This window comes from Onychomys torridus, chromosome 2 (assembly GCF_903995425.1).
Source record: "Onychomys torridus chromosome 2, mOncTor1.1, whole genome shotgun sequence".
In the NCBI taxonomy this organism is placed as follows: domain Eukaryota; kingdom Metazoa; phylum Chordata; class Mammalia; order Rodentia; family Cricetidae; genus Onychomys; species Onychomys torridus.
The window spans coordinates 132820424-132847409 of NC_050444.1; the positions used below are offsets into that span (position 1 = coordinate 132820424).

Here is a 26986-nt window from a genome sequence, read left to right on the forward strand (position 1 = left end):
GAACTAAGGGGGTGAGGAAGGCAAGAGCTGGCAGTACCTCTCTCCTTGGTGGTCCGCCAGACAAACCGTAAGCCAAGAGGAAATCTTTCCTTCCTTGGTTCGTTCATTCTTCCTTTCCTTTTAAAGTTTGTGTGCTGTGGTAATGTGGGGTGTGTGTGTGTGTGTGTGTGTGCAGTGAGGGTATGTTGGACATGTAGGTATGTGGGTTCATGTGTATACCATCTTACTCACTGATCCATCTTCACCTGCCCTTGTGTTGAGGCATTTAGGTAACAGAATAGGAAAGTAACTAATATGCCATCTTTCAATGAAGGCTGCCTGGTTTCCTCCTATTGTACCACCATGGCACTTCCCACCTTCTGTCACATTACAAACATATTTATTCATTAATTTCCATGTGCATCTTCTGTCTCCTGAAGAACACACGCCTCTAGGCAGTATCTGTGGGGTTTGCTGATGTGTTTACTCTGAAGCCTTGAATGGTGACTGCCACATGGCAAGTTCTCTTTAGCTCCTGGAGAAGTGGAGGAAACGTAATATTCTAAGAGATAAAATGAGCATAATAGGAGCAACCTTATAGCTTGTTGTGAGGGTTACTGAAACAATAGACCAGATATCTGGCATAGTGGGACCATCTCGCCTCATTTAGGATAGTTACTGCTGCCTTCTGAAGGAAGTTTTTCAGCTGAGACCTAAAAAAATGAAAAGTGTAGCCAGGTGGTGGTGGCACACGCCTGTAATCCCAGCACTTGGGAGGCAGAGGCAGGTGGATTTCCGTGGGTTCGAGGCCAGCCTGGTCTACAAAGCAAGATCCAGGACAGGATCCAAAACTACACAGAGAAACCCTGTCTCAAGATTAAAAAAAGAAGAAGAAGAAGAAGGAGGAGGAGGAGGAGGAGGAGGAGGAGGAGGAGGAGGAGGCGAAGGGTGCTCGGAGTTGGGTGGGTGGAGAGGTGGGGGTTGGGCGCTGGGGGAGGGGTTATCGTGATCAGCATATATTGTGTGGAATTTTTTTTTTTTTTTTTTTTTTTTTCGAGACAGGGTTTCTCTGTAGCTTTGGAGCCTGTTCTGGACCAGCTCTGTAGACCAACCAGGCTGGCCTCGAAGTCACGGAGATCCACCTGCCTCTGCTTCCTGAGTGCTGGGGTTAAAGGTGTATGCCACCACCGCCCGGCTGAGAAAATGTTTTTAATTAAAGTGAAGTAAGAGTTATCCAGGTAGAGGATGAGGGAGAATGCTCGTACAAAGGTCTGGAGTTGAAAGGATGATAAAGTAAAAACTCCGAGAACTGGTTTGGGGTTAGAGTAGTTTGCCTAGGACATGCAAGGCCCTGGTTCCATCTCTAATACTGCAAACACAAACAAAAAAATCTGATTGTGTTGTGGTTGGGGAACAGGGTAAAGGGAGAAGATTAGGCCATGGAGACCAGATCCTCCAGGCCTGGAAAACCAGGGAGTTAAGGCTGATCCTGATGGTGGGTCTCTTTAGTCAGCAGCCGGAATGGTCCTTCACATTCCGGCTGCTGTGTTGCAATGAGTTGTCTAGGATGGGATTGCAAATAGGCAGATCATGCAGAAGGCATGCAATAGTGCAGGTGGGAAAGGATGGCTTCGCATTGGGCATGGTGGCTCATGGCTGTAATCCCAGTCACTGCTCAGGAGGCGGAGGCAAGACTACCTGAATGTGGAGCTAGCCTGGGTGAGAGTCTTGTCTCAAGCTGGAGGCCCTAGTGAATGGCTTGGGTCAGAAGCAATGCGAGTGTAGGAACACAGGTATGAGAGGCCACATGGCCGCGGTTTGGTGGTGGAATGAGGGGGTGCAGGAAGGAGAGATGCCTGATTAAAAATGTAGTGCCTGGGGTGTTAAAGTCTGCGGGAGATCTAAGAGGGGCAGGCTTCAGGGCAAGCATAGACTATGAGGGCAGGAGAGGGATGTAGCTCTGTTGGTTGAGTGCTTGCCTAGAATCCACGAAGTCAGAGATGCCCGTCTTCCTGTAATCTCAGCACTTACGAGGCAGAGGCAGGAGGATCAGAAGTTCACCCCAAACTATGATTTTGAGGTTAGTCTGGACTATGAGGCACTGACTTTAAAAAAATGGCTGGGCATAGTGGTACATAGGGCACACACCTTTAATCCCAACACTCGGGACGCAAAGGCAGACAGATCTCTGAGTTTGAGGCCAGCATGGTCTACAGAGTGAGTTCCAGAGAGTCCAGCCAGAGCTCTATAGTAAGACCACATCTCAAAAAGAAAACCAACCAACAAAAAGAACAGGGAGGGGCTGCTGCCGTTGGGGATGGACAAAGACTTTCAAACAGGCACCCGGTGGGTGGGGAGGGTCCCATCTGCGGCGCTTAACCTGCCACGTGGTCTCTTTGGTGGGAGCTCTAAAGAGGGAAGGATCCCCTGATGTGTGGAGAGCCCCATGGTTTAGGTCTGTACAGCTCTTGGTGCCGAGGCCACCCGGGGCAGGTCTGAATACTGGCATTTCTCAAGAGTAGGCCTGGTATTTACTCTTTCCCTTGACACTGTTTCACAGCTCAATCTTTGATTTAGCAACTAATCATTCAAGTTTCATTCCATCAGACATCATGGCATGGTGGTTGCTCTTTTCTGGACAAATACAGATAGGTCAGGCACTAAACTGGGTGTGTGGGATACTAAGGAGGGACCGATTTCAGGCCTAGGTCACTCAGCCCCCAGGAGACTACTGCTAATCCTGGAATATGCAGAGGGCCTCCACCCTGCTGACCCAGGACAATACAAGGCAGAACATCTGCAGGCACATCTGCATCCCTTTCACCATGGATTCAATGATCTGGCTCCACCCACCCCTCTGCAGCCCGTGTCTCCCCACCTGCACTTCTCAGAATGTCACACTGAGCTGTGGCACGGTCATTCCCTCCATTAGGAACTCTCCAACTCTTACAACTAACTTGTACTCACTCCCTAAAACCACCAAATCCGGCTGTCACCTCCTCCAGGCCTTCCTCAGGGCACCCCCAGCAAGTCTGTGACAGCTCTCTGCTGTGTGACTTAGGTTATTTTTCCATTGTTTTCAGTCTCTTACTGCAATCAAGAGACTAAAAGCTCCACGGGTCTGAGATCAGGCAGGCCCTTTTGATGGCCAGGGTGCAGGCTGCAGGCAGGGCTCAGTGAATCTACGCTATGTTCCCCGAGCCTGGAGGGTCTTGCTGTTTGTAAGTCCAATATCCACATGGTAAAAACTACAAGATGTCTCACTAATCAATTTCCATATGGTCATTTTCTAAGTCCACAGGGCTATCCCATTCCTTAGTGTTTTGATGGAAGTTCCACCTCAGCCCCTGGCACCCAAAAGAACCTGGAATGTTCTGGTGGAAGGTTCAACTCAATTCCCCTCCCCCATCTCTCTCCCCAAACCCACCCCCTCAAAGCCTACCAAAAGCCAGCCCCTCCCTGGGCTCCAGAGTACTTAAGGCCTGGTAGCCATATTTGCCATGTGACTCTTCCCTTGCCTTCCCAAGGGTCACCCAGGATTGCTTTGCTCATTAAACCTAGATTTATTAATTTGGTTTGATTGGCTTATTACATCAGTGGCGGCGGCGGTGGCGGCGGAGGGAACCCAACAACCAGGCATTTAAAACTGATCTTAGAACACGGAGAAGATGAAGGGGGTGACGAGGGGCAGGGCTTTACACCCTCCATTTGGCGATACAGAGCATCACAAGAGAACAAGGTCATGAGGGCACTGGGCGCTCTTCCCAGCTGAAGCTCAGGCCTAGCCCGAGGTGGTTCAGTCTTCCATTCAGGTAGCCATGGCAGGAGCTGCTGTCACAAGCATTCAGGATGGCCACACTGTCCTCTCAGAACCACCCAAGCCCCCAAATTAGACACCACACACTAAGTCAGAAGGAGCTGAGGCAGAGGCCCGGTGTGTAAGAAATCTGATTATTCAAATTTATTACCATCAAGAAGTATGCAATGATGCTGTAGTTTTTCTTAACAAATAGAAAACAGACTGTGTACAACAGTGAACTCTACAGCACTAGCATCATCCACAAGGTAAAAATGAATGGTTCATCCAACACCACCAACCCTGGGTTGTTGATCTCCACTTAGCCTAGCTAGATCTGGGGACGTCTGCCTTCTGTGAGTCCCTAGGCTAGAACAGCTATGCACCCTTCCCCGCCCCCACTTACCTATCTAGATAGTGCTGCCCAGAGGAAGAGGCCCCCTCCCTGCCCCTCAGCAAGCTGAGATCAAAGACTGAGTAGAGTACCATGGATACAAGTCCAGTAGTCTTGCCACATTGGTTTATGAGGGCAACTTGGAGTGGAAAAGAGCGAGTCTTGCGGGATCTGAAGACAGCTGCAAACCAGGAGAGAAAACATCTGGCCCCTGCTGAGGACAGACATGTGCTACCAGGCCCACTGGCCTAGACCTGAAGGGCCAGCCACGCCCCCGCTTGGCCCTGAGGTGTGTGGGGCGTGGCACAAACCCTCACCTGTGCCATCATGTACCGAGGTGCCCAGAACCCACAGCCTACAAACACCTGCCACACTGCAATGCTGGGGACGATAGCGAGACTCTGTGGGCCCACGGCGAGCCCCAGGCACATTGAGTGGCCTCCCACTTCGGGATTTGAAGTAGAGGCCAGGGGATGAATCTTTATTTCTTTTTTTTAAAAAAAATTTTATTTTTGTGGTTTTCTAAATTTTTGTTTTTTGAACCTCTGCAAACACCATGGTGATGAGGAATGCCTTGCCAGGCTCCCCCAGACATGTCTGTGGTTGTGGGCTATGAATGTTAAATGCACACTGGGGATGTGTTTCCTATCGCCTCCCCGCCCACCACTGTCTGTGGGGCCTAAAAAAAGGCTCTCAAGGAAAAACAAAACCTAAAACGAAACAACAAAAAATGTGTTTCCCTGCATTTGGCTGGAATAGGATCTCTGAAAGGCTGGAGGACAGAGCTGCCTCCAAGGCCACAGCTGACTTGCTCAGGTAGGGCCCTAGCTCTGCACAAGAAAGGCATGTGCCAGCCTTCAGCGTAAGTCATACAAGAAAGGATCCAACGTGAACTCAAAAAGGAAATCAAAATAAGCCCCAACTCCCACAGCAGCCCATCTGCAGTGAAAGATTTGCAATAGGAAAGTCGGAGGGAAGAGGCTAGGATTCCTCAGTCTACCCCGCCTAATGGACAAAAAGTGGAGGCTTTGCCCCTCCCCCACCCCATGAGAAGCATGAGAAACTCGGAGCTGAGCAGAGAGCTTGAAGCGGGGCTCCACTTAGGCCCGGTGGACAAGGGCCCAGAGCCAGGCTGCCAGTCCGCCTACTTCGCCCAGGTGTCCTGGGCTCTCTGACTGGTGTGGCAATGTTCCCGAAATGCTGTGATCCCAGTGGGCTGTGCTCTGCGGGCAACAGCATCCGTGCAGGAGGGCTGGACGATGGTCGGTATGGCTCAGAGGAGCTGGGTCTCCCCCCGGAGCCCCTCAGGGGAGCAGCGGAGGAGAGGGGAGCAGTAGTTACGTTGCATAGTGGTCAAAGCTGCCGAGGTATTCCAGGGCCGCACGGTAGCACAGCTGGTATTGGTCCTGCGAAGACAAGGGGGCTGGCTGGTCGGCGTGGACAGAGGGGAAGGTGCTCAGGCTGCAGCCAGTGGCTACAGAACTGGCTAAGAGCAGATGCTGAACTCAGAGAGCTACCCAGGCACTCTCCAGAGAGAAGGGGGAAAAAGCCTCTGAGGGCCATCTCCCGCTTCCGCTCTCCCTGGCCTGTATTCACCTCTGACTACTCCAACCGCTTTTGTCTGCGCCGACTTACGGATCTTACAGACTGCGGTGTCCAACCCTGACCCAGAAGGCGCTATGACACCAGAGCGCAGGATAGAGCTACTGAATGAACACCGCTCACTCTCCTCTCCCCTGCAAGTCACGCAGGGCTGCTGCATGAGCAAATGCATGTGGGCCAGCTGCAGGTGCAGCTGTGGGCTGGATGGGTGCTGGGGGGACACTTGGGTCCCACACACTGGTCTGCATACCTCTGTCTGCACCATTGCAGGGCGCTGTGTGCGGAGGGTCTTCACCGTCTGGAACATGTCAACCACACCCTCGTACCGCATGCGCTCCAGGGCGATGCTCAGAGTGACGAACACTCCAGTACGGCCCACGCCAGCACTGCTCAGAGAATGGCCGTGTCAGGAGTCCTGTCCGCCTCGGGACCACCCTCCCTCCACCCCTGGCCCTACATGGGGACTCCCCCACCTGCAATGCACTGTGATGGGCCCATCCTGCCCGAATTGCTCCTTAGTCTTGTGCACCTGCCCGATGAAGTCGATGAAGCCTTCACCCGTTTTGGGCACTCCTTGCTCTGGCCAGTCTGTAAACTGGAACTGTCGGATTGTCCTTGACTGCCCATCCTGGGAGAGATGGTCAGGGGCCAGAATTAAGGCTTGTAGTACTTCAGGCAGTAGGCCCTCCAGGCCAGGAGCTTAACAACACAGGGACATACTCCCAAGGGCTCCACCCACATGCTCCAGTAGTGTGAGGCACATGCCTGTGTGCATTTTCTCTGGCCAACACTCACCCGGGCATCTGTGACCTTGAATTCACGGAGGATATACTGGGGCATGTTGTACTCAGCCATTGGATCAACAACAAAGTATTGATAGCGAGCAGAGCGTTCCGCTGGCCAGTACTGGTGACACTTCTCCTGTGGCGAGAACACCAGGCACCCCCATGGTTAGGTGGGAAGGCCGGGGAAGGACTTTGGGACAGGAGGCCTCGGGTGCTGGTAAGGGAGCCCAAGGCTATAGTGATGGGAAGCTGGGGTATGAGAGCAGACTTTCACAAAAGGAGTGCCCTTCCCAACAGTGGCTGGTGTCCTCCCTGGTATGAGAGGGGCCCTAGGGGAAGGGGTGGGCTCACCCTGCCCATCTCCCGAAGCTTGGTCAGCATGACGATGATGGTGGAATTGTGCTCCCATAACATGCGCCAGAAGTCCTCGGTGCTCTCGGCCAGGGGCCCCTGCGTAGCTATGTAGGCCTTCTGCTGTCTGGGGGGCACAAGACTCGACATGCTGGAGGTGCTGCTGCCCACATCCATCCCGACACTGCCTAGATCCTTAGACCCTGCTCATAGAGCATCCCTTCTCGAGGAAGCCCTCACTTCCGGTATCCAGCTCACTGTTTTGGGCCAGCCCCTTAACTCCCCACAACCAGGAGCAGACCAAGGTACCACAGGCATGGTGGGCAGGGAGAAGCATTCGGACCTGTAGCCGTCTAGGAAGCTGGCATTGATGTAGTCGGAGCCTTCCACACCGCGGATGGGCTGCAGACACACTCGGGTCAGCTCATAGGGCATGATGTTTACCAGGCGGTTTTTGAACTTGTTACAAGGCAGGTTGGCACTAATGAAGCGAGATGTGTGGGCCTTGGAGTTGGCCAGCAACTGTGAAGACGAAGGGTTTTGTCAGGTCTGGCTTCCTGCCAAGAGGCCTTCCTGGGACCCAGCCCAGGACCCCGGAGTCAAGCGGCACCACTGGAGTCCCACCTTGAACTCAAGCTCCATGGCAGTCACACTCTCCCCAGGAGGCACTTGGCCTAGCTTCTGGATGTGGGCATAGAGGTTGCGAGCAGGCACCTCGGTGTGTCCGCACATGGCAGCCTCTAGCAATGCCTCATGGATGAACACATACTGGTCCTCGGTCTGCACCATGTAGTTCCTCTGTGAGCGCATGCACGTCACGTGGCCGTAGATGTCGACTGTCTTCTCATGCTTCATCCGCTCCAGCATGGCGTCAATGACAATAAAGCAGCCCGTGCGGCCCACACCAGCACTGAGGACAAGGGAGCGGCTTGGGGCGGTGGTCTCCGTTTCCCGTCCCACCCCGCCACCGCCGGTGGCTCTGTACCCTCTCACCTGCAGTGCACCACCATGGGTCCTGCATCTAGTGGGTTGCAGGCTTTGACTCGTCTCAGGAAGGCCAAGATGGGAGTCGGGTATTCAGGCACCCCATGGTCTGGCCAAGCCATGAACTGGAACTGACGCAGCTCACGCTTCTCACTGGAGCCACTCTGGGGAATAGAGTCAACAGAGATGAGGAGGCTTGGGGTTTGCTTGCCACAGACCCAGGGAAGGGGCCAGACCCACCACCCTCAGGTGATAATTCAGAAGCCACACCAGAGTCACATAACACAGGCTCTGACCACCCCTCAGGTGCCCCAGCTCCTCACACCCAGGCCACTATCCTTACACTCTAAGTGGTGGATGAGCACTAGTGCATCCGGGACCATACCTTATGGAGTGCAAAGGTGCGCATGGTGTACGTGGCCAACTCCACAGTGTCCACCAGAGTCACCTGAATGAGGCCATAGGTCTCAGTGCCCCGGGCTGGCCAATACTGATCACACTTCACCTGGAGTAGGGTGGGCAGGACAGGGGGCAAGGTAGAGACGACAGTGTTAAAGGATGCCCAAAGGCTAAAACAGGCGGAAGCCGAGTGAAAAGTCCAGCTCACCTGGCTACGGAGGGCCCCAGCCCTGAGCTCTCCCTCTCTTCCTCACCAAGCACACCACACTAAGCCACCACCACCCCTGCCCTCACTGGTTGGAGGGGGACCATAATTGAAAATTATTTATTCAACACCAGATAGCACGGGGCACATTTTCTGCCAAATTTACCCATAACGTTTATGCCCCATTTTCAAGCTCTGTAAATTTTATGTTCCAGTCAATGCTTCGCAGTGCAAAAGCAGACATCAGCAGCTCCTTCCACTAATTAACTTAGATGTGTGAATGCCCCAGGAACACTCTGGCATCTGGGGAACATGTGAACACCCCAGGAACACGCCAGAAACTGGGGAACACATGAACATTCCAGAAAATGACAGCATTTGGTGAAACACATTAACATCCCGGGAACCCATAAACACCTGGGAAACATGCTATACTACATCACAGCCATTCCCCAGTATCTAGGGAATGAGACAATACTCCAGGAAAACCATCGCCCTTGGAATCCCTGGAAAAACTTCACAGAAGGTGGTGGTACCCAACATCCCCGAGTCATTTCCCGTCCACTCCCTCACCCGGGATTTCTCCTCCAGCCTGGTCATCATGACCACTGTGGCTGTTCGCTGTTCCCACACCATCCGCCAGAAATCGCCCATGGTCTCGGGCAGTGGGCCCTGTGTGGCGATGTAGGCATTCTGCTTTCGGTAGCCATCGATGTAGTTGGCGTTGATGTAATCACTCCCAGGAACACCTACAGAAGGCAGGGCATTCAAGAGCATTAGCCCGGGAGTCCCGGGCCAACCCACTATGCCTCGGAGCAACGGGGCAAGAGAGCACTCTGCCCTGTGCTCACCGTCAATGGAGGTGAGGAGGACTCGAGAATGGTCATAGGCGATGACATTTGCGTAGCGGTTCTTGGGCTTGTTCACCTCCGAGTTGGAGTTCTCCCATGTGAACTGCTGTCCAGGGTCAATGGACTGCCAGAAACGGAAGAAACAGGTAGGGTGAGGACCAGTCAAAGGACGCCTACCTATGGTGCGGCTGCAGCTGAGTAAAGCCCTCCAGCCCCCAGTCCCAGAGCTGACACATCCCAAGTCCAGAAAACGGCAAACTGAGGACTCTACTTTATACCAGATCCTCTTGTCAGGCAGAGAGGTTGAGGATGGGCTGCGGCGTGGGCCTGCACCCTACTATCAAATGAGCAGACACGGCGAAAGCAGTTGCAGCCACCTGGGATACGCTGGCAACTGCCCAAGGTTCCAGATCCACGCACCACGCTGCCCAGCTCTCTTCCACAATGCTGGTTTCCTACTCCACCCATCCCCCTGCCCTGCTCTCCCCGAAGGGCCTAGGCTCCTCCACAGCCCCTACCAAGCTCTCTCTCTCACTCTACATCCTTTCCTGGTTTACCTTCATTGCTCATGAAGTGCTCTGTTTTGTGTTTTGGACAGGGTCTTATGTACACCTGGCTAGTCTGGAATTGGCTATGTAGCTAAGGATGGCCCTGAACGTCTCCTCTTCCTGCTTCCACGTTGTGAGTCGTGGGATTGCAGCGTATGCTACCCCAGTTATGTGGTGCCGGGGGTTAAACCCAGGGCTTTGCAAACACTAGGCAAGAACTCTACCAAATTAGTTATGTCCATAGCTCATTCACAATATGTTTTTATATTCTCTCTGTCTCAAAATGCATGCGTTTGTGCACCTGTGTGGTGGACAGACTGGAGGACACAGTTGTAACAGCCTCCACTTTCTTTGAACTAGGATCTCTCAGTGGCCTACAACTTACCAACTAGGCCAGGCTGGCTAGCCAGTGAGCACGGTGAATGCTCAACTTGCCCACACTGGGACCACGAGAGCACACTTTACACATTCATACCTGCCACATTTACATGGGTTCCGGGGCTTGATCAGGACCTCTGTCCGTGCTTCACTGACCGAGACACGCCCATCGGCCGCCCTGCCCCCCCAGCCATCTCCACGCACAAGTCTCACAGCTACCTCAGCTCTTTCGAAGGCCAATGCACCAGTTTCCTGTCAGAGCAGGCTCTGCTGTGAGACTCCCTTTCGGAGGACAGCAGCATCACCCACTTAGCCAGGAAGCCTAGCCAACGCCTGCGGTCCACCTCGAAATTCTCCAAGGCTCCTCCCACAGCTTACCACATCTCCACATTCCCTTCCTCTGCTAGCTACAACCTGTGGCCGCTGCCCTCAGCGAGGCACCAGCTCTGCTTGGTACCCCCACGCCTCTTCTCTTGCCCTACCCCAACCCTCTCTGTCCTTCATCAAGAACAGCCTCCAAAAAAAAAAAAAAAAAAAAAAAAAAAAAAAAAAAAAAAAGCAGATCTAGGTATCAGTTTCCTGCTTAAAAGCTGCCCATGCTCTTGACTGGCTCAGGGCACAAAACTGCTCACAGCTACATCTCTTTGGGAACTCAGGGTGTGCCCAGCATTGTTCTAGGCATCTCTTTTCAAGCCAGGCTTGGTTATTATCCTTATTTTGCAGATGGAGACATCCATAGCACAAAGTCTTCTCCATTTTGGTCCCAGCCTCATTATTCTCCAAGGAGACCAGCTCACCGCTTCTGTGAGACTCCACCCCTGGGACACACCCACCGTGACGTTTGCTATATAAACCTTCGGTGCATATTGTCAGAACCACACATTCAGCATTGATTACCTGTCTGCCTGTGTTTCTCAGTGACTATGTCCCAAGGCCATTTGTCGCTGTGCCCAGCATCCAGCACAGGGATTGGCACAGTTAAGATGCTATAGCAACAGTATGCAAACGACTAACAGACTGTGAAGGAGAGTTACGGAGTCCATGATAGATTTGGGTAGTCAGGGAAAGCTTCTAGGACAAAGAAGGTCCTTTAAAGAAAGCTCAGGGGTGAAGAGCACTGGCTTCTCTTCCAGAGGACTGGGATTCAATTCCCAGCATCCACATGACAGCTCACTGTCTGCAACTCCAGTTCCAGGGCATCTGACACCCTCGTACTAATGCATATTAAAAAAAGAAAGAAAGAAAGAAAGAAAGAAAGAAAGAAAGAAAGAAAGAAAGAAAGAAAGCTCAGATGAAGAGGAACGGGCAGTAGGTGGCCCTGGCCCTGGGAGACAAACTGGGCAGAGTGTCACTGGAAGGACAGGTAGGCATGGGACAGGACAAGGATGAATACTGTGAAAAGCAAAGGCCTTCTTGGCTAGAAGCCAAGCTGAATGCAGGACGCCTGGCTTACACACTGTCACTGCAGCAGGGCCGCAGCAAGGCAGTCAGTGGGCACTCTACAGTGGAGATCAAGTTGTTGTGAAGCGAGATGCTCATCCATCTACCCACCAAGCTCTATTTTCTTCTTTGGAAGTCTGGCCTATTGCCCTTGGGATCTACCTGGCCCATGGCCCTTAGAAGGGCAATTCCAGTACCTGGGGATATGTCTCCTAAACGTAACTCAGAGTGGACACCTGACTTAAAGAGCAAACTCCTGGGTCCAGCTGAACCAACTCATCCATCATTTATCTATCAATCATCTTCTGAGGCCTATGCTAAGCTAGAGAAAGAGTGTTAGACACAGCAGAAAGCCATCTCCACCGTGCTTCCCCAAGAAAGTGGGCACCTCCTCACCACTACTGTTCTCATGAAGCTGCTGCCTGGATATCCTAGGGACACTCAGTTTTCCCTGACAAAGAGCTGTGTGTGTGGGGCAGGGTGTAGAAGCCCACTGACCCTGAAATTTGACCTCCTAGCAAACAAGTCATGGCCAGTGAGGTGAACACTTGGAGGGCTTCCTGACTCCCCAATCTATGTGCATTTCCTGAGTGTGCACACAATCACAGGTGGGTTGGCAGCTTAGTAACAGGGACAGAAGCCAGGCTGAGGATAGCCTTCCTGCCCGTTACTGGCAGTGGTCACCAAAGGAAACTCAGTAACACTTCTCCAAGCCTGAGGTGTGGATGGTATGGTCATGAGGCCAGGAACAAGGCAGGTCCAGGTTGGAATCTTGGCTCCACTCAACTTTGACTCTGGGCAACTCACTACCCTGTCCGAGTCCTGCTTCTCAGGATGTAAGAAAACTCAGTACCATTTCACTGGGCCATGGGGAAACAAGTAAGAGGATGATGCCCAGTGACTGGTCAGTGCTGACCTACTCTTGTTACAGACTAGCTATTATTGTTACTCAGATCAGTGTCTGCTTCTGCTGGCATGGGGACATTTGCCTGGCCAACTAGCAGAGCCTTCTGAAGCATTTCCAGGGGTGACCACCAGAGGGCTATAGTGAGCCTGTGGGCTGGGCCTAACACCTAAGGAGGCAAGCTCCCTAGCTGAACTTTGTTACTGACCTCCCTGGCTATTCCAGGAAAGCCTACATTCTCCCTAGCCTGGGCTGGGACCCAGAACAAGACAAGAACGGTCAGGGAGACTGGGGACACATGGTGGGGGTGGCAGGTGTCTCACCTCATACTCCTGGGAGAACTTGAGGCCATCGTTGGCTTTGAGGCGCTCAATATTGTCTGCCAGGTCGGTGATGGGAATGGGCGGGTGGTCTCGCATACCTGGGGGAGGTGGAGCACACACACAGGTAGAATTAGTGTGAGTTCAGAACAGAGTGGCAGAGCCAGCCCAAGGCATGTATGTGAACATGTGTGATCATGGAGTACTCGGCACTGGTGGCATGGAGAGACATCAGCACATGCGGCGACAGGGATGGGAGAACACACAGTGGCTGGGGAAGCCAGAGGGAGGGGTGCGTGTACGGTGAGCATGTCCAGGTGATCTGGTGCTGCACACAGGGACAACAGGGCTCTCTGCCTGGCAGCTCTCCCCCAGGACGTTCAGGGAAGTGTGCGCAGTAGACAGGCTGGAGCTGGGCTCTCATCACCCGTCTCAGGCAGACCCCCACCCCTCATCGATGCCAGTCACCCTGGGAGACTGGGGACCCTGTCATCCCAGGCACCCGAGGTGTGCGGACACAATGGTCATGGAGTACCAGGACAATGGCAGAGACTAGAGGGACAAGGAGACAGGGTGGGAGAGAAGAGACTGGGGGAAGCAAGGTGGGCAGGGGAGGAGGGGGAGGGAGGGAAGGAGAGGGAGGACAGTGAGGTAGGTGAGAGAGCAGAAGAGTGGAGACAGACACTGAAGCCCAAGTGTCCCCAAACATGGGAACTTTGAAAACTAACTTGAGATATTCGGGCAACTGGGGGCACTGGAACCTGCAGAGAAAACAAACCAAGAAAACAATGGGGGAGGGGGCAGAGCTCAGTGACCCTCTTCCGGTCCCCTGGTTCTGCAGTGAGACTTGGCAGGGGCTGTGGGGGAAGGGCAAGAGGAAGGGACAGAGCCGGCCCAGGAAGTATAGGGTAGGTCCCATTATGAGCCCCCTTGTCTCCCAGTAACACAGCTGTCCCACTGCCAGGGGCGAGTGCTCCCCAACACCACAGGTCCGAGCAGAGTGACCTCTTGAGGCTCAATAACCAGATACTCAGTCCAATCCAGCCCTCAGCCCCTCAAAATCTGACCATGGCTGTTTTCAGATGGTCTCCACACTGGAAATGAAAAGCTGTTTATTCTCACACACACACACCCCATCGAGGGTGTCATGTAGCCATGGCACCCTGCACACACTGACATCTGAATGTCACCTTTGCTGCTCTTCAGCCTGCGGAAATACTTCTGCTGGGTGGGTGCTCTGCTGGAAATGCGCTGGCTGGGTCCTTTGCCCTCGGCAAAGTCACTGGCCCTCCCTTCTCAGTACCACACTACCCTAGCACCCGACACACAGGGTCCCTTCCTGCCTGGCACCTCTGCATACACTCTCTCCTAACACTACAGCATCCTGCCTCCTCGGGTTCCTTTTCCCCTTTCTACCCATCCTTGGAGAGGCTGTCCACTCTGGGCTTTGACCACTGCATGATGCTTGGTACCACTCACTTGGCTTCACTGCTGAAGTCAGCACGAAGGTCCAGACCCACAAGCCTAAGGCCACTTGGACATCCTCTGCCTTAGCCACTTTCAGCTTGAGCCTCTGTCCCCAGGAGCACTTCCTATGGCTTAAGTGCCGTGCTCCGATTTCTTCCCCATCAGCCCACTCTCCACACAAGCAGTCAGAGGGGTTTCTACAGCAGCCCTGTTGCTCCCCTGATGAAGACCTTCAACAAGTCCCAGGTCGCTCAGGATGAAGTCTCAGCTGCTCAGCCTGCTGGTCAGGGAGACTTAGCCTAGTCCCAGCTAGCCCTGGTATAATACTCCGAGTTCTAATCTGATGTACACACTGCTTCCACACAGAACCATCTCCAAGCCAACTTCCTGGATGTTGCCTACAAGGCTTGGCATCCCGAGAGCAGGCTCCTCTGCTCTCTAGTCACACTACTCTGGTGCCTGCATTCCTTACAGATCCAGTCACTGGTTACAATAGCCTGCTAGGTCTACAGGGCATACTCTTTCAAGACATGTCTTTGGAACTCAGTCACCATGCTGTGAGGAAGCCCAGGCTACACAAAACGGCTAGCTCATGAACTACCCACCACCTGAACAAATCACCCAGGGGTTGGCAAATGTCCACTACAAAAGGGCAGAGAAAGTAAGTATTTTAGGCTTGCTTCCAGGATCTCTTCCACCTTCTATTATGGGAATTGACCGCTGAGTGCAAATGTCCCCAGAAATGATTGGGTGTAGTGGGGTGACAGAAAACTATTTAGAAAAGCAGGTGGTGGGCCGTATCTGGCTCCAGGCCATAATTTGCCAGTCCCACTTTAAGTGATTCTAGGTCCCAGCTTTCAAGTCTTCCAGCTGAGGGCCCAGACATTTTGGAATAGGCACTGGTCCTGCCAGGCCCTGTCTGAATTCCTGACTCATAAAAAACACTGTGAGAGAGAATACATAATCACTGTTGATTTAAGCCTCTGAGTTGAGGGGTAATTTGATGTGCAGTGATAACTAGTTCACACATACACAATCCCTCTGTGTGCACACATTAGTGCACTCATTCGTTCCATTGTCTTGTGTTCACAGGCATCCGGTGAGAACCTACTGCACAATAAATACAAGGACGGGGGTGGAGAGATGGATCCTGGGGCTCAGCTAGAGACTGTCACTGAGGCAATCAATCCCCGCTCTCTGAGAGACATCTTTTTTTTTTTTTTTTTTTTGGTTTATCGAGACAGGGTTTCTATGTAGCTTTGGAGGCTGTCCTGGAACTCGCTTTGTAGACCAGGCTGGCCTCGAACTCACAGAGATCCACCTGCCTCTGCCTCCCGAGTGCTGGGATTACAGGCGTGCGCCATCACCGCCTGGCTCTCTCTCTTTTGTTTTTTTGGGTTTTTTTTGTTTTTTGTTTTTTGTTCCGGAGCTGAGGATCGAACCCAGGGCCTTGCGCTTGCTAGGCAAGCGCTCTACCACTGAGCTAAATCCCCAACCCTCTTGGAGACATCTTGATGGGCTGAGGTCTCTGGGGTGTAGGGAAGGAGTGGTATTGCAGGTAGATGCAACAGTTGGAAGCACAAGGGTGGCCGGGGTGTAGGGACAGGCCCTGAATCTGGAGCTGGGCATCACCTCCTTACACAGCAACCTGAAACAGCCTTCAGGAAGGGTCAGGTGTGAGCCCTCATCTACATGCTTCCTGCCACAGCTTCTCACCTCCAACACAGCCGTGTGTGTGTGTGTGTGTGTGTGTGTGTGTGTGTGTGTGTGTGTGTGTGTGCGCGCGCGCACACGTGCGCGCGCGCGTTTTGCAGAAATGTGTGCCCCAAAGGCTCCTTAGAGTTAACATTCAGAGACTGGAGACACACAGGGACCTTTGTTGTCTCAAGAAGTCTGGCCCCAGAGTGCCTGCCCACCTGTTGGATAGGAAGCCCCAGTAATCCAAAGGTAACAAAACCAAAATCAAAAGAAAGGAGAGAAGCAGCAAGAGATCAGCATGCACTAAGGTCATTTTGTGGAGAGCCCTCTGGCCTGCAGGACAGCTGGAGGGCAAGAGGTCAAGGGGTCAGCCTACCTGGGGTCTGGTAGTTGAGCCTTCGCATCTCCACAGGGTCGGAGGAGTGGGCCAAAAGGGAGTCCTTCAGCCCAACTGACTGTTCATCCTTTGATGATGGGGAGTGCGTTCTCTTCCTAAAGAGGCAAGGGGAGGCTAGTGAAAACCTGGAGCACAGGCAGCCCCCATGCCACAGCTGTCTTCTCGCCACCCCACCTCATCCTGGGATCTCTGGGCATGAGCCAGGGGCAGAGCGGTGTCAACATGAGAGAACACCGGGTGGGAGGGATGGGACAGGGAGGCAGCAGGTGTGGAGTGGGCAGAGGGAGCAATGCAGGGTGAAGGAAAGTCAGAGGTTGGGGGCTCCTCTGGACAGGAGGCAGGTCACCACTGGCCAGTGGCCACTGTCCTTAAGACGACCACAGCCGAGGCCACCAGGAAACAACATGCAACAACACATGAAATACACAAACATTACGAGGAACTGGGTCCCAGCTGCCCGGCTCTCAGAGTATCAGGGTGAATGCCCAGAGCAGCAGGGGAGGGGCAGCAAAGGCCCTAGCCAGACTGAGTCCTCTCTCCCTGGCCTCAACTTGCCCATCTAAAAGGACAGGGTCAGAGACAGACTACCCTGGGACAGGCTGCAGTCCTTGCACACGAGCGAGTGTCTGGGGAGAGCTTGGAAGGCGCCTGCGCATGTGTGCATCGGGACACCTTTCCCTGTTGCTCGGCAGAGTGTGGAGAGACGGTCTCTTGTAGGAATTAGGTTGGAGAAATGGGAGCCTCGGGAGGGTTCTGGAGAGCTCTGTGGGCTCAGGAAAGCAGTGAAGGCTGCAGTGTGCACATGCCCCAGGGAGGAGCATCTTCTGCCGGGGGTGCACAGTTGCACTGACAGGAGCGGAACAGAGCCTGCCCCTCATGCCAATGAGGACTCATCCCAAACCAGGGAGCCTACTGTGCTGGCCAGGCAGCTGCTAATTAAAGCCACAGGCTAAGAGGGTCCTGGTCAGAGCTCCACCCTCCCTGCAAGCCCAAGGGTTGCACAGGGATAAGTAGAGGGGAGGCGTGTAAAGAGAAGGAACAGCGACTCCTACCTTTCTTGTTTACTAGGTCCCGAGAGACAGGCAAGGACAGAAGAAAGGAATGGTCATTGTTTCCGCTGAGCACTCAGCCCTCACATGACAAGGGAAATGTGGTACCCTGACATGGTACCTCTACATCTAGACACTAGAACCCAGGTGGGGACAGGGAGATGTGGGTGTGGAGAACACTCCTGACTGCCTGTCCACAGGTCTGTCCACCGTGGGAGGAAGGAGTGAACGTGCCAGGAAGGAGCCTGGGGTCTGGGCGAGGGCAGAGTGATGACAGGGCACAGGAGGTGGGCACCTCCATGAGGGGACATATCACACATGGAACAGCACAGGCTCAACAACCAGCCACGTGCTGGTTGCTGGGGCTCAGCATAAGCACTGTAGGCCCGGCGCATATCCAGTGGGGCATTCTGGGACAGATGAAGGGCTGTATGAAGTTGGGACCAGGAGCCAGAGAGAGACCGGAAGTGAGTAAGAAGGATGAGGGCCAGCTGTCACAGCAGGACGGACTGGGTGGTAGGGGTGGGGCTGCTGCAGAGCAGGAACCCAGGGGCCAAGGAACCACATTTATTTGGTGTAATGACGCCAAGGCTGATGCTAAAGACACAACCAGGCATTTCAATTGTCAGGCTCGAAGGTTTGTGGTGCTGAGGATTAAACCCTGGGGTTTGTACTTGGGAAGGCAGGCACTCCACATTGAGCTATTATAGCTCCAGACCTTTAAAAATCCCCCCCCCCCCCGTTTTTTGAGATAAGATCTAGCTAAATTACCCAGATTAGCCCTGAATCCATCTACCTCAGTCCCCAGAGTAGCTGGGATGCCAGGTCTGAACCACAGGTCCAGTTCATCCAAAGCTTATGTGACCCAGCCAGGCAGTGGTGGCCTTTAATTCTAGCCCCTGAGGAATAGAGGCAGGTGGACCTCTGTGAGTCTGAACCCAGCCTGATCTACACACTGAGTTCTAGGGAAGCCAAGACGACACAGTGAGACCCTGTCTGAAAACTTACAAAAAAATAAGAAAAGCGAAGAAACTGGGGACGGCCAAGTCAAATGCCTGGCAGCAGCCTGGCAGCAAGGAGGATGGGACACCTCCAGGGGAAAGTGCTAGAGCTACCCAAGAGAGGAAGTGTTCAGAGACAGCCAGGGTGTAATGACTTCTAATAAACATCTGCATGTAAATACTCATGGCACGTGGGCCTTCAGCTCAGTCTGGACCTCTGTGGGCCTGAGCAGGAGAGGTGGCCGGGAACTAGTAGACGCAAAGTGCTTACACAAGACTAGGAACCAGTGGCTACTGAAAGGAGACAGACACGCCCACATGCACAGGCACAGACAGACGGACATGCCTGGGGACATACATGGTTCACCTCAGCCCTTCTTCATAAAGGTGGACCTGCACAGGAGTACACACACACACACAGAACCACGGTTTCTGTCCATCCTGGCTTCCCACTGCACCCAGGGCCCAGGCTGTGGTGGCCGACTTAACACCACACCGCAGAGTGCCTGAGAGGCAAGGGGCAGGCTCTGTCCCAGGAGTCGGGTGCAGCACTCACCTCTTGAAGAGGAGGATGGCGATGACAATGAGTATGATGAGAATGACCGCCAGGACAGGGCCTGTCACCCACAACATCTCGGGCTCCTCCTGCTGCTGGGCGGGTGTCACTTGGACTACAATCTCATCCGAGTAGGGGCTGGAGGCGTAGCGCTTCTGTGGTCCAGTGAAGCAACAGCGCAGGCTGTGAGCACAGCCAGGGAGCCCCCACCCTCACCGACCCAGGCTCTGAACCCTGTAAGAACTGGCTTGTAGCAGGTCAGTAGGACTGGGTTACGGAAGCCAAGGTACATCTGGTCTTCTAGGGCCTGAGGCCTAGTGCCATGGGATACCTAGTATAGGTCTTGGTCCTCAGGAATACTGCAGACCTGGGGTCTCCTAAGGTCTGAGACAGACCGGCCTAGTGTTAAATTAAGCCCGGGGCCCCAGGGTTCTGAGAGCCATGCCAGCTCAGGCCAACCTGGTCCGTGGGTTCCTTGAGGGCCGCGAGCACAAAGCACTGGTAACTCAGGTCCGGAGACAGGGGCCGGTTGTAGAAGCCCCGGTAGCTCTTCTTGTCCCCCAGGGTGAAGGTGTCAGGGAGCTCATCCACTTGAGCTGCCACATATGGCTTCAGCCGCTCTGCTTGGCGCCGGCGCCTCCGTTGTTCCTCCCCACCCTGCTCGATGGCCTCCAGGAGCTGGCAGAGCGGAGCAGAGAGTCACAGGAGGCCTGGGAACATACTGACCCTGGGGCCATACCCTAGGACATCAGCTCCCGAGGTGATATAGGGGTTCCCTCTCCCTCAGGGACCCTGTGGGCTTGGACAGGCCACAGCCCTTACAGGATACTACCCAACATCACAGCGTGACCCTCCTGGTAGCCTGTGAGGAAGGGCCTCATGAATAACCTCATCCTAACCAGAGATGCAGTTTGCGTGGGCTGTGAGGAGGAAACAGGAGATTTCATGTGTTCAGGAGAACTTAGGTTTAAGGTTCCTATGAGCCCTGCACGGGCTGCTCTACACCAACCACAGGCCTCTCTGAGGTTCACAGGGCTCAGGAGACTCTTAGAGCTGCAGAGATGTCTCCACTGATTCCTATACCATGGGATTCTTACCAAACACCTCCAGGGAAGTCTCTGTAAGCCCTCCTGGAGTTCTCAAAAATCTCCTGGTGTGTGGGGGTGTGTGTTCCCCTCAAAGTTTCTCTCCCCAGGGGGTGTGGCGGACAGTTACTGCCAACTACATGGGGCTGCCCTCAGTGCTGACCCTTCCCTAGGTACCTCGTCCAGCTCTAGCTCCTCCGGTGTGTTCCATCTTGGTGCCAGCAAGTTCCCGCCCACACGGTCAATGGGCACCACGACAATGTAGAACCACCTGTGTGGACAGGGCAACAATCAGAACCTTCAATGCCAGCGGCTACCATCCCGCTCCACACCAGCCTCTGGCCTCTTCTGCACACCGGACTAGTGAGGGGTCCTGGACTTGAGGCATGGAAAGGGAGAAGCGGCCATCCTCTATAAAGGCGGAGGCAGGCAGAGGCTTGTGTGGCAGGAGGTCTGGAGCAGTGCGGATGGACACCAGGTGCTGCAGACCCCCAGCGCTACTGCCTCGATTCATCAGCACAAACGAGTATTCTGTGTTGGGTTGCAAGTCTGCAATCAGCTTCCTCATTGAGTGCCCATCCACCTCCACACTCTGCCCATTGTACAGAATCTGTGGGGGAAGAGAAGGAGCAGCTAAGGCCTCTGGGGGATGATCCCAGTATGTCAGCAGGGCGCAGCGGCTGCACAACAAGGACCCCGTTGACAGACACATGGCCGTGTGCCCTGGGATCACATGTCAGTGCAGATGTGGTGTTCTGGTCTAGGTTAGCAGTGGTCCTTACCCACCTTGAAGGGTACAGCTGACTTATAAGAGTCGGGGACCTCCCAACTGAGCAGCACCGAGGTCTTCATTGCGGCCGCCACCCGGAAATTCTTGGCAAACACTGTGGAGGCATGAGGAGGGAGTCAGCTCTGCGGCCAGCTGGGGTGGGGGTGAGTGGGCCAGAGACTGTGACAACAGCTAAAGCACAGAGGAGTAGGGGACAGGGAGGGAGAGAGGACTAAGGGTGACAACCAAGCACCCCGAGTCAGCTTCACATAGTCCATCCAACTCCTAACCCAGGGTCTTCCACAGTGAGCACTGGACTGGCAGGGGGCGCTGCAGCACATGTGGCCAGATCTCCAAGAGCATGGGCGAAAGAAAGCCTGAGCTCAGACACCAGATCAGAGTAGCCAGGGATCAGTGGGTTGTGGGCATGAGAAGCATGTGGTCACATATCAGAGCATGGTCTCTGGAAGTCAGTAGGTTAGACCCCAAAGATTAGTGCTACAAACCAAAGTACAGTAAGCTGCACACCCTAGAATGGCGGCAAAGCGGAAAAAGGTCAGTGGCTCAAGATCACAAGAGCCTGGAAGGTCACGCAGCATAGGTCAGTAGGTCAAGGACAGCAGAGGTCAGGGTCACACACCCAAGAATGTGGTGCCTGTTCATTAGAGGTTAGCGATCGTGAGAGACTGAAGAGTCACACAGCAGAAGCTGGTGGATCAGTTGCGAGAGGTCAGTGGGTCAAGGACAGCATAGGTCCCTAGGAGCAGTCACACTGGGCAGGCATTGCCATGACCGCAGAACACACCTTGCTCCACGGGCATGGTCCGGGACTGGATGCTGGGGCTGAGTGGGCCGGCGCCTTTGCTGGTATGTGCACGGACCTTGATGTCGTAAGTGGTGTCAGGTTTGAGGCCAAACAGGGTAAGGTGTGTATTGTCAGTGACATTCTGTAGCTCGTGCTGGCTGTTGATGTCACGGTAGACCACAGTATAGTTGGTGATGCGCCCATTCCTCTCTGCCAGCACAGGTGGGTCCCAGGCCAGTTCCGTAGTAGATGTGGTCAGCCCTGTCACTCGAAGGTTTTGAGGGAAGCCACTGGGCACATCCTCGGGAGTTGTGATCTCTTTCTCAAACTCTTCACCTGGGCCAGCCCGGTTCTTGGCAGCAAGCCGGAAGATGTAGGTAGCCCCTTTGTGCAGACCGGTGACTGTAAAATGCTGGTCATCCTTGCCAAAGTCTATGGTGTTGGGCCGTGCCTCATCAGCCCGACGGTACTGTAGACGGTAGCCCAGCAGCTCCCCAGGCAGCTCCTTGGGTGGGTGCCACTGCAGCAGCGCGGTGTGCATGGCCGTAGTGCTGACCATCATGGTGGGCCGGCCTGGGACTGAACAGCACGCACTGGGCTCTGGTGCCGCCCTCCCTGCTGCCCACCCAGCTTTGTCCCCGACCCCCTAACTCACCTGCCCCTGCTGTAGTAACCACTTTGGGCTTGCTTCGGGCACCATCCCCCTTGGTGGTGTAGGCAGCGACAGTTACAGAGTAGGTGGTCTCAGGGGTGAGGCCACTGATGGTGGTTTCCTGAAGGAGAAGGGGGAAGGGCAGGTCCCATCACACTGTGCGAGAAGAAGCTAGACTATCAGTCACCTGAAGACTGTGGCCAAGGGTGCCCCCAGGTATACAGGACCAAGGTCTTGGGAGGTGGAGCTGTACAAATCTTTACTCCGCTGGAGGCGGGACAGACAGGTGGGATGTGGGCTAGGAGCATGCCACCCACCCCAGAAGCCCCATGCCTGGGGCAGACGGCTCATTCTTTCTTTCAGAGAAGAACAAAGGGCCACACTGTCTCTTTCACTCCATTGTGCTGTGAGTGACACCTTATGAGGTCCCCCCCACCAGGACAGAGCCTTACATGCCTCTTGGCACGCACATGCACAGACTACAGACTATAGTCCCTCCTGAAATAGCAGGTACAAGGCTACTTACAGACACTAATACACACACACACACACACACAGACGGAGAGGGAGAGAGCTCGCAGGGTACAGGAGAGGGCCAAGGCACAACACTGTAAGTGAGGGGATCCCATCTAGTTCAGTGACTCTGATACCCAGTCCCTCCTGAGACCACAGAAGACCGGGAGAGATAAATAGAGGACACAGAACTCCCCAGACCCAGGAACACATCCCCATTCCCACTGATGCCCCAGAAGTCAGCCACTCCATTTCCTTCTGCCTTGGCGGATCCTACCCTCACACCCATCCAGCAAAGGTATCGTTTCCGGACATAGAGAGAAACACCATAGGACACCAAGCCACGCCACACAGAAGAGAGGAAGGAGGGAGGGTACCACCGTGGAGTAGGAATGGGCTGTCAGCACCAGCCCTGGTATCCCTCCAGCTCTAAGCCTCAGGAGGAGCCAACTGCAGATGCCAACAACCCTTTGCAGGGCCCTGCCTGCCCAAGCTGGAGGGTCTTCCAGGACTTGGGCTCCCCAGTACTTCTCCCAGCCTGGGCCTGAGCAGGTGATTTTTCACTCCAGGGATCAATAAGGCCTAATGATCAGGATTGGATTTAACTCCATCCCTGTCTGGCTAGAGCAGGGGCCAGGTCCTGGTCGATTGTGAACATTGGCCTCAAATTGCCGCTCGACAGGCGAGGGGTACGGATTAGAGGAAACGCCAATCACTGCTCAGCCTGGTGCTCATGTCTACACGCCAATTTTCTCTGGATGTGGCTGGTGCCCTGTGGATCTTGGCAACACAGGCTGGGAGAGGGGGAGTGTCCCATGAGCCCAGCCTGACCCAGTCTTGCCCGTGCTTGCACACCTGTTACTTACATAGTCCTCGGTCTCCTCTGGTCTCCACTGACCCACGGGAGAGGGAAAGAAAGGGAGACAAGGCAGTGAAGGATTTTGACGTGGAGAGCACCTGGCTCATGGAGGAAGCTCTGAAGTGCCCACTGAGATGATAGCCTGGACCACTCCCCACTTGACACAAGTCCCTGCATCACTGAGCACCAACAGTGTGTGCCAGCTATGGAGAGAGGCTTGACAGCTCATAGAAGGAGGACACTAAGGGTGACTACGTACTCTGGTGTGCCCCGAGTCCTCATCTATGCACACCTTGCTATGGCTGTTCAGCCTTGTTTATTTATTTTCCCCACTCATTATCTCAGCTGAAACATCAAATTAAGAGTCACCTGAGCTAAGGTGACTAAGGTGACTCTCTGAGGAGTGTGCCAGAGCATAGTGCTGGAATTATGGTTAGAGTAGGCCAAGAGCCAGGCTTGCCAGCAAGATTTTAAAGGCTGCTAAGTAGCCGGCTCGGAGCCTGGGCATTACCCCATAGCCACAGGGAGATCTCACACACCTGAATTCCATTCTACAGGTACCTGGGGTCAAAGTAAGGAAACTAGTTTCATGGCTGGTAGCGGTAAATTCTAACACCAGTGTGCCTAGGTAGGCTAGCAGGTCTGAGGCCTCCAACCCAAGGTCCCTGTGGTCTTGGAGATAGGGTTGGCCAGTGAAGGACAAGCCCTGCTTAGAGCCCTCCAGGCAGACCCCCCTCATGGAGCTGGCCTAGCCTCTGTCCACTGGCCTGGTGCTGGAGTGGCCGAGCACCCACTGTCCTGGCAAGCTCTGTTGCCAAGTCTTGGAGACAGACTATGGGAAAGGCTATCAAGATTCCCCTAAAGATGGTGTTTACTTTGCAGAGTGGGCGGAGACTAGCAGTTCTGTTTAGGTTTCCTTACTTGAGGGGAGACCTGGGCTTTCCAAGGCAGGCCCCGTGTGGAGTTATCACATGTTGTCTCTCCTGTGAGGTATTGATAAGGGAGAAGACAGTGGAACAGAGTGGAGACTGGTGGGAAGGACAAGGAAGAGGCTGGAGGTGTAGGGAGAGGCGGGAAGGAAAGAGGAGAACATGGGAGAAAGGGACAAAAGGAATCGGGAACTGGCAAGTCTCAGACGGAAGGAGCACAGGGGAGGCAGGCTGGGCCATACACTGAAAAGTCGGGGTGCCTATCACATGCTTCCTTCTGATCCTACTGGGGCCCTGAGCTGCACAGATGGTTCTATTAGGTGGAGAAGGTCAGGCTAGGATGTCCTTGACTAGAGTCACCCAAGGGACATCTATGCCCTAGGGCCAGGCTGGATAAGTGCTCCATCTGGTCTCCCACTGGCCCCAGGCAGGACGACCCAGTCTCAGGGGGAAGGAGGCTGCAAGGGCAGGCCTTGTCTTCCAGGGCCTCACTGGAGTCTGCTTGGGTACGTTATTCATAAAGGACACAAATATGGGGACAATGTCCCTTGGTCTTACTGCCCAACCCCCTTCAAACTGCCGGGGACCAACACACAAAAGTGTATGAAGTGACTTTTCCTGGAACCCCAGTGGCTGCAGCTGTGGCGCCAGACTCCTAGGATAGGAGGGGTGGGAGCGAGTCATTCTCTGGATGTTTCTGGGCGGGTGTGTCTGCTGTGACTTTGTGAGGAGCCCTCAACCTGCCCCAGGAATGCAGGCTGGTGAACACACCCACTGCCCCCACCCCTGGGTCCCTCAGCATAGGCAGGTTGGAAGAAGAAAGAGGGCACCCTCTAGGCAAAGAAGTATTTTGGCTCAGAGGGTGGAGCCCAGCCAAAGGCATGAAGGCTGTTTGTCCGTGTGGAAGCCCATCCCTCAGCACAGCCTGCAGAATGTTGGGTTTACATGGGCAGGAAGGGAATCTAAGTTCTTGTTGGAACTTAGCGCTGGCCCAAGAGTCCTCAGGACCTGGTTCTGGATGGGAGACTCAGGCAGACAAGACAGGCCTTCCGATTCTTGATTAGTCCTTTCCCAGGTTAGAGACCTGGCCTCCCGGCCAAGTCCTATCATCCACTCGTGGCCTCATTTTGGCCATACATATGTACAACCTCATAACACTTTATGGTCCTCGATGAAACAGTAAGCCAGGGGTCAGAATACTTGAGGGACCTCACTGAAAGCTTGGGGGCAGAACCCTCCATGAAGACAGAAGCATCCAACAGGAAAAGGCTGGCTGGCAGGCTCAGGCTTGGAGATAAACAAGGGGTCAATCACTCAGGTGATTATCTGCACAGCTTTGCCTCAGCCACAGGCTTGAGGCCAATGAGGATAGCGAACTTCTTTCTCCAAGTCCCTGTCTGCCTCTGGCTGTGTGGCACAGGGGATACTCGGAACGGCATTTGCTGAGAGGACATCACAGCTCAAAGCCACAGCAAGTGTGCTTCGTGCAAACCACAAGGCTGAGCCAGGACAGTGTGCAAGGAGCCTGGGGATCTTTGGACATAGCCCTTTGAGCACTGGTGGCTAAGATCGCTACCAGGGTGGAGGGGGTAGCAGGGTTGGCACAACTTGAGCAATCCTAACACAAAAGAGAAGTATCCCTGGCACCTGGGCCTCATCTGGTCTCACTACCTCCCTGACAGACCAAGGCAGCTCCAATATGACCATAAAATACACAAACACCTCTGAGGGCAGGCAGGGGAGGGACCAAGTCTAGGCTCTGGGGAGTAAATGTGACACACTGGTCACTTTTTACCCAGCCACCCAGTGCCATCAATGACATACCTGAGCCTCGGCCAGCATGACATCCTGGATGATGGGTTGGCCTCGGGGTTCACCGTTCTCCAGCCGCACATAGGTGACCTGGTAGCCACGAATCTGTCCATGCTGCTTGTTGGGGACAGGCAGCTTCCAGGAGACATGCACAGCAGTGGAATTCAGAGGCTCCACCTCCACCTTCCGTGGTGGCCCGCTGGGCACTGGAGGCCAGGCAGAAAAGGAAGTTAGCCCTGGGGAAACTGAGTCTGGCTCAGGGTATGTACAGTTAACTTTAGGGCAGTGACTCTGCACCCACGCCCCTGGGAAAGGCTCCACTGCTGTTTCTTTGGCTGGCTGATCTGCAACCCCTCTGGCAGGGATACTTATCAGTGGGGGAAGCGGATGCGGGGAACAGCCACAGGTGAGGTACCCAGGCTCACACCATCGGTCACAAATCTCTACTTGTCTTCCCA

General features: G+C 54.1%; 1 protein-coding gene across 21 annotated transcripts in view; it reads right to left on the reverse strand.

Annotated features, from left to right (window-relative positions):
* Positions 1-3914: 3914 nt before the first annotated feature.
* Positions 3915-26986, reverse strand: part of Ptprf (protein tyrosine phosphatase receptor type F) — an 83165-nt gene continuing 60093 nt past the window's right edge. For 6 of the 21 annotated variants that reach the window (XM_036179489.1, XM_036179487.1, XM_036179486.1 and 3 more), the window contains 24 exons: positions 26541-26734; positions 23795-23821; positions 22419-22536; positions 21764-22342; positions 20976-21073; positions 20546-20799; positions 20367-20460; positions 19564-19782; positions 19105-19259; positions 17551-17562; positions 16478-16593; positions 13665-13697; positions 12940-13037; positions 9347-9470; positions 9069-9244; positions 8277-8396; positions 7901-8055; positions 7532-7817; positions 7251-7429; positions 6908-7034; positions 6567-6692; positions 6245-6399; positions 6022-6157; positions 3915-5575 (listed from right to left, as the gene is read on the reverse strand). In XM_036179489.1, the coding sequence (XP_036035382.1) occupies positions 5507-5575; positions 6022-6157; positions 6245-6399; positions 6567-6692; positions 6908-7034; positions 7251-7429; positions 7532-7817; positions 7901-8055; positions 8277-8396; positions 9069-9244; positions 9347-9470; positions 12940-13037; positions 13665-13697; positions 16478-16593; positions 17551-17562; positions 19105-19259; positions 19564-19782; positions 20367-20460; positions 20546-20799; positions 20976-21073; positions 21764-22342; positions 22419-22536; positions 23795-23821; positions 26541-26734 (3650 nt within the window). In that variant the 3' untranslated portion in view covers positions 3915-5506. The remainder of the gene's footprint in view (positions 5576-6021; positions 6158-6244; positions 6400-6566; positions 6693-6907; positions 7035-7250; positions 7430-7531; positions 7818-7900; positions 8056-8276; positions 8397-9068; positions 9245-9346; positions 9471-12939; positions 13038-13664; positions 13698-16477; positions 16594-17550; positions 17563-19104; positions 19260-19563; positions 19783-20366; positions 20461-20545; positions 20800-20975; positions 21074-21763; positions 22343-22418; positions 22537-23794; positions 23822-26540; positions 26735-26986) is intronic. The other 15 variants (XM_036179503.1, XM_036179502.1, XM_036179500.1 and 12 more) reach the window with 8 other exon arrangements.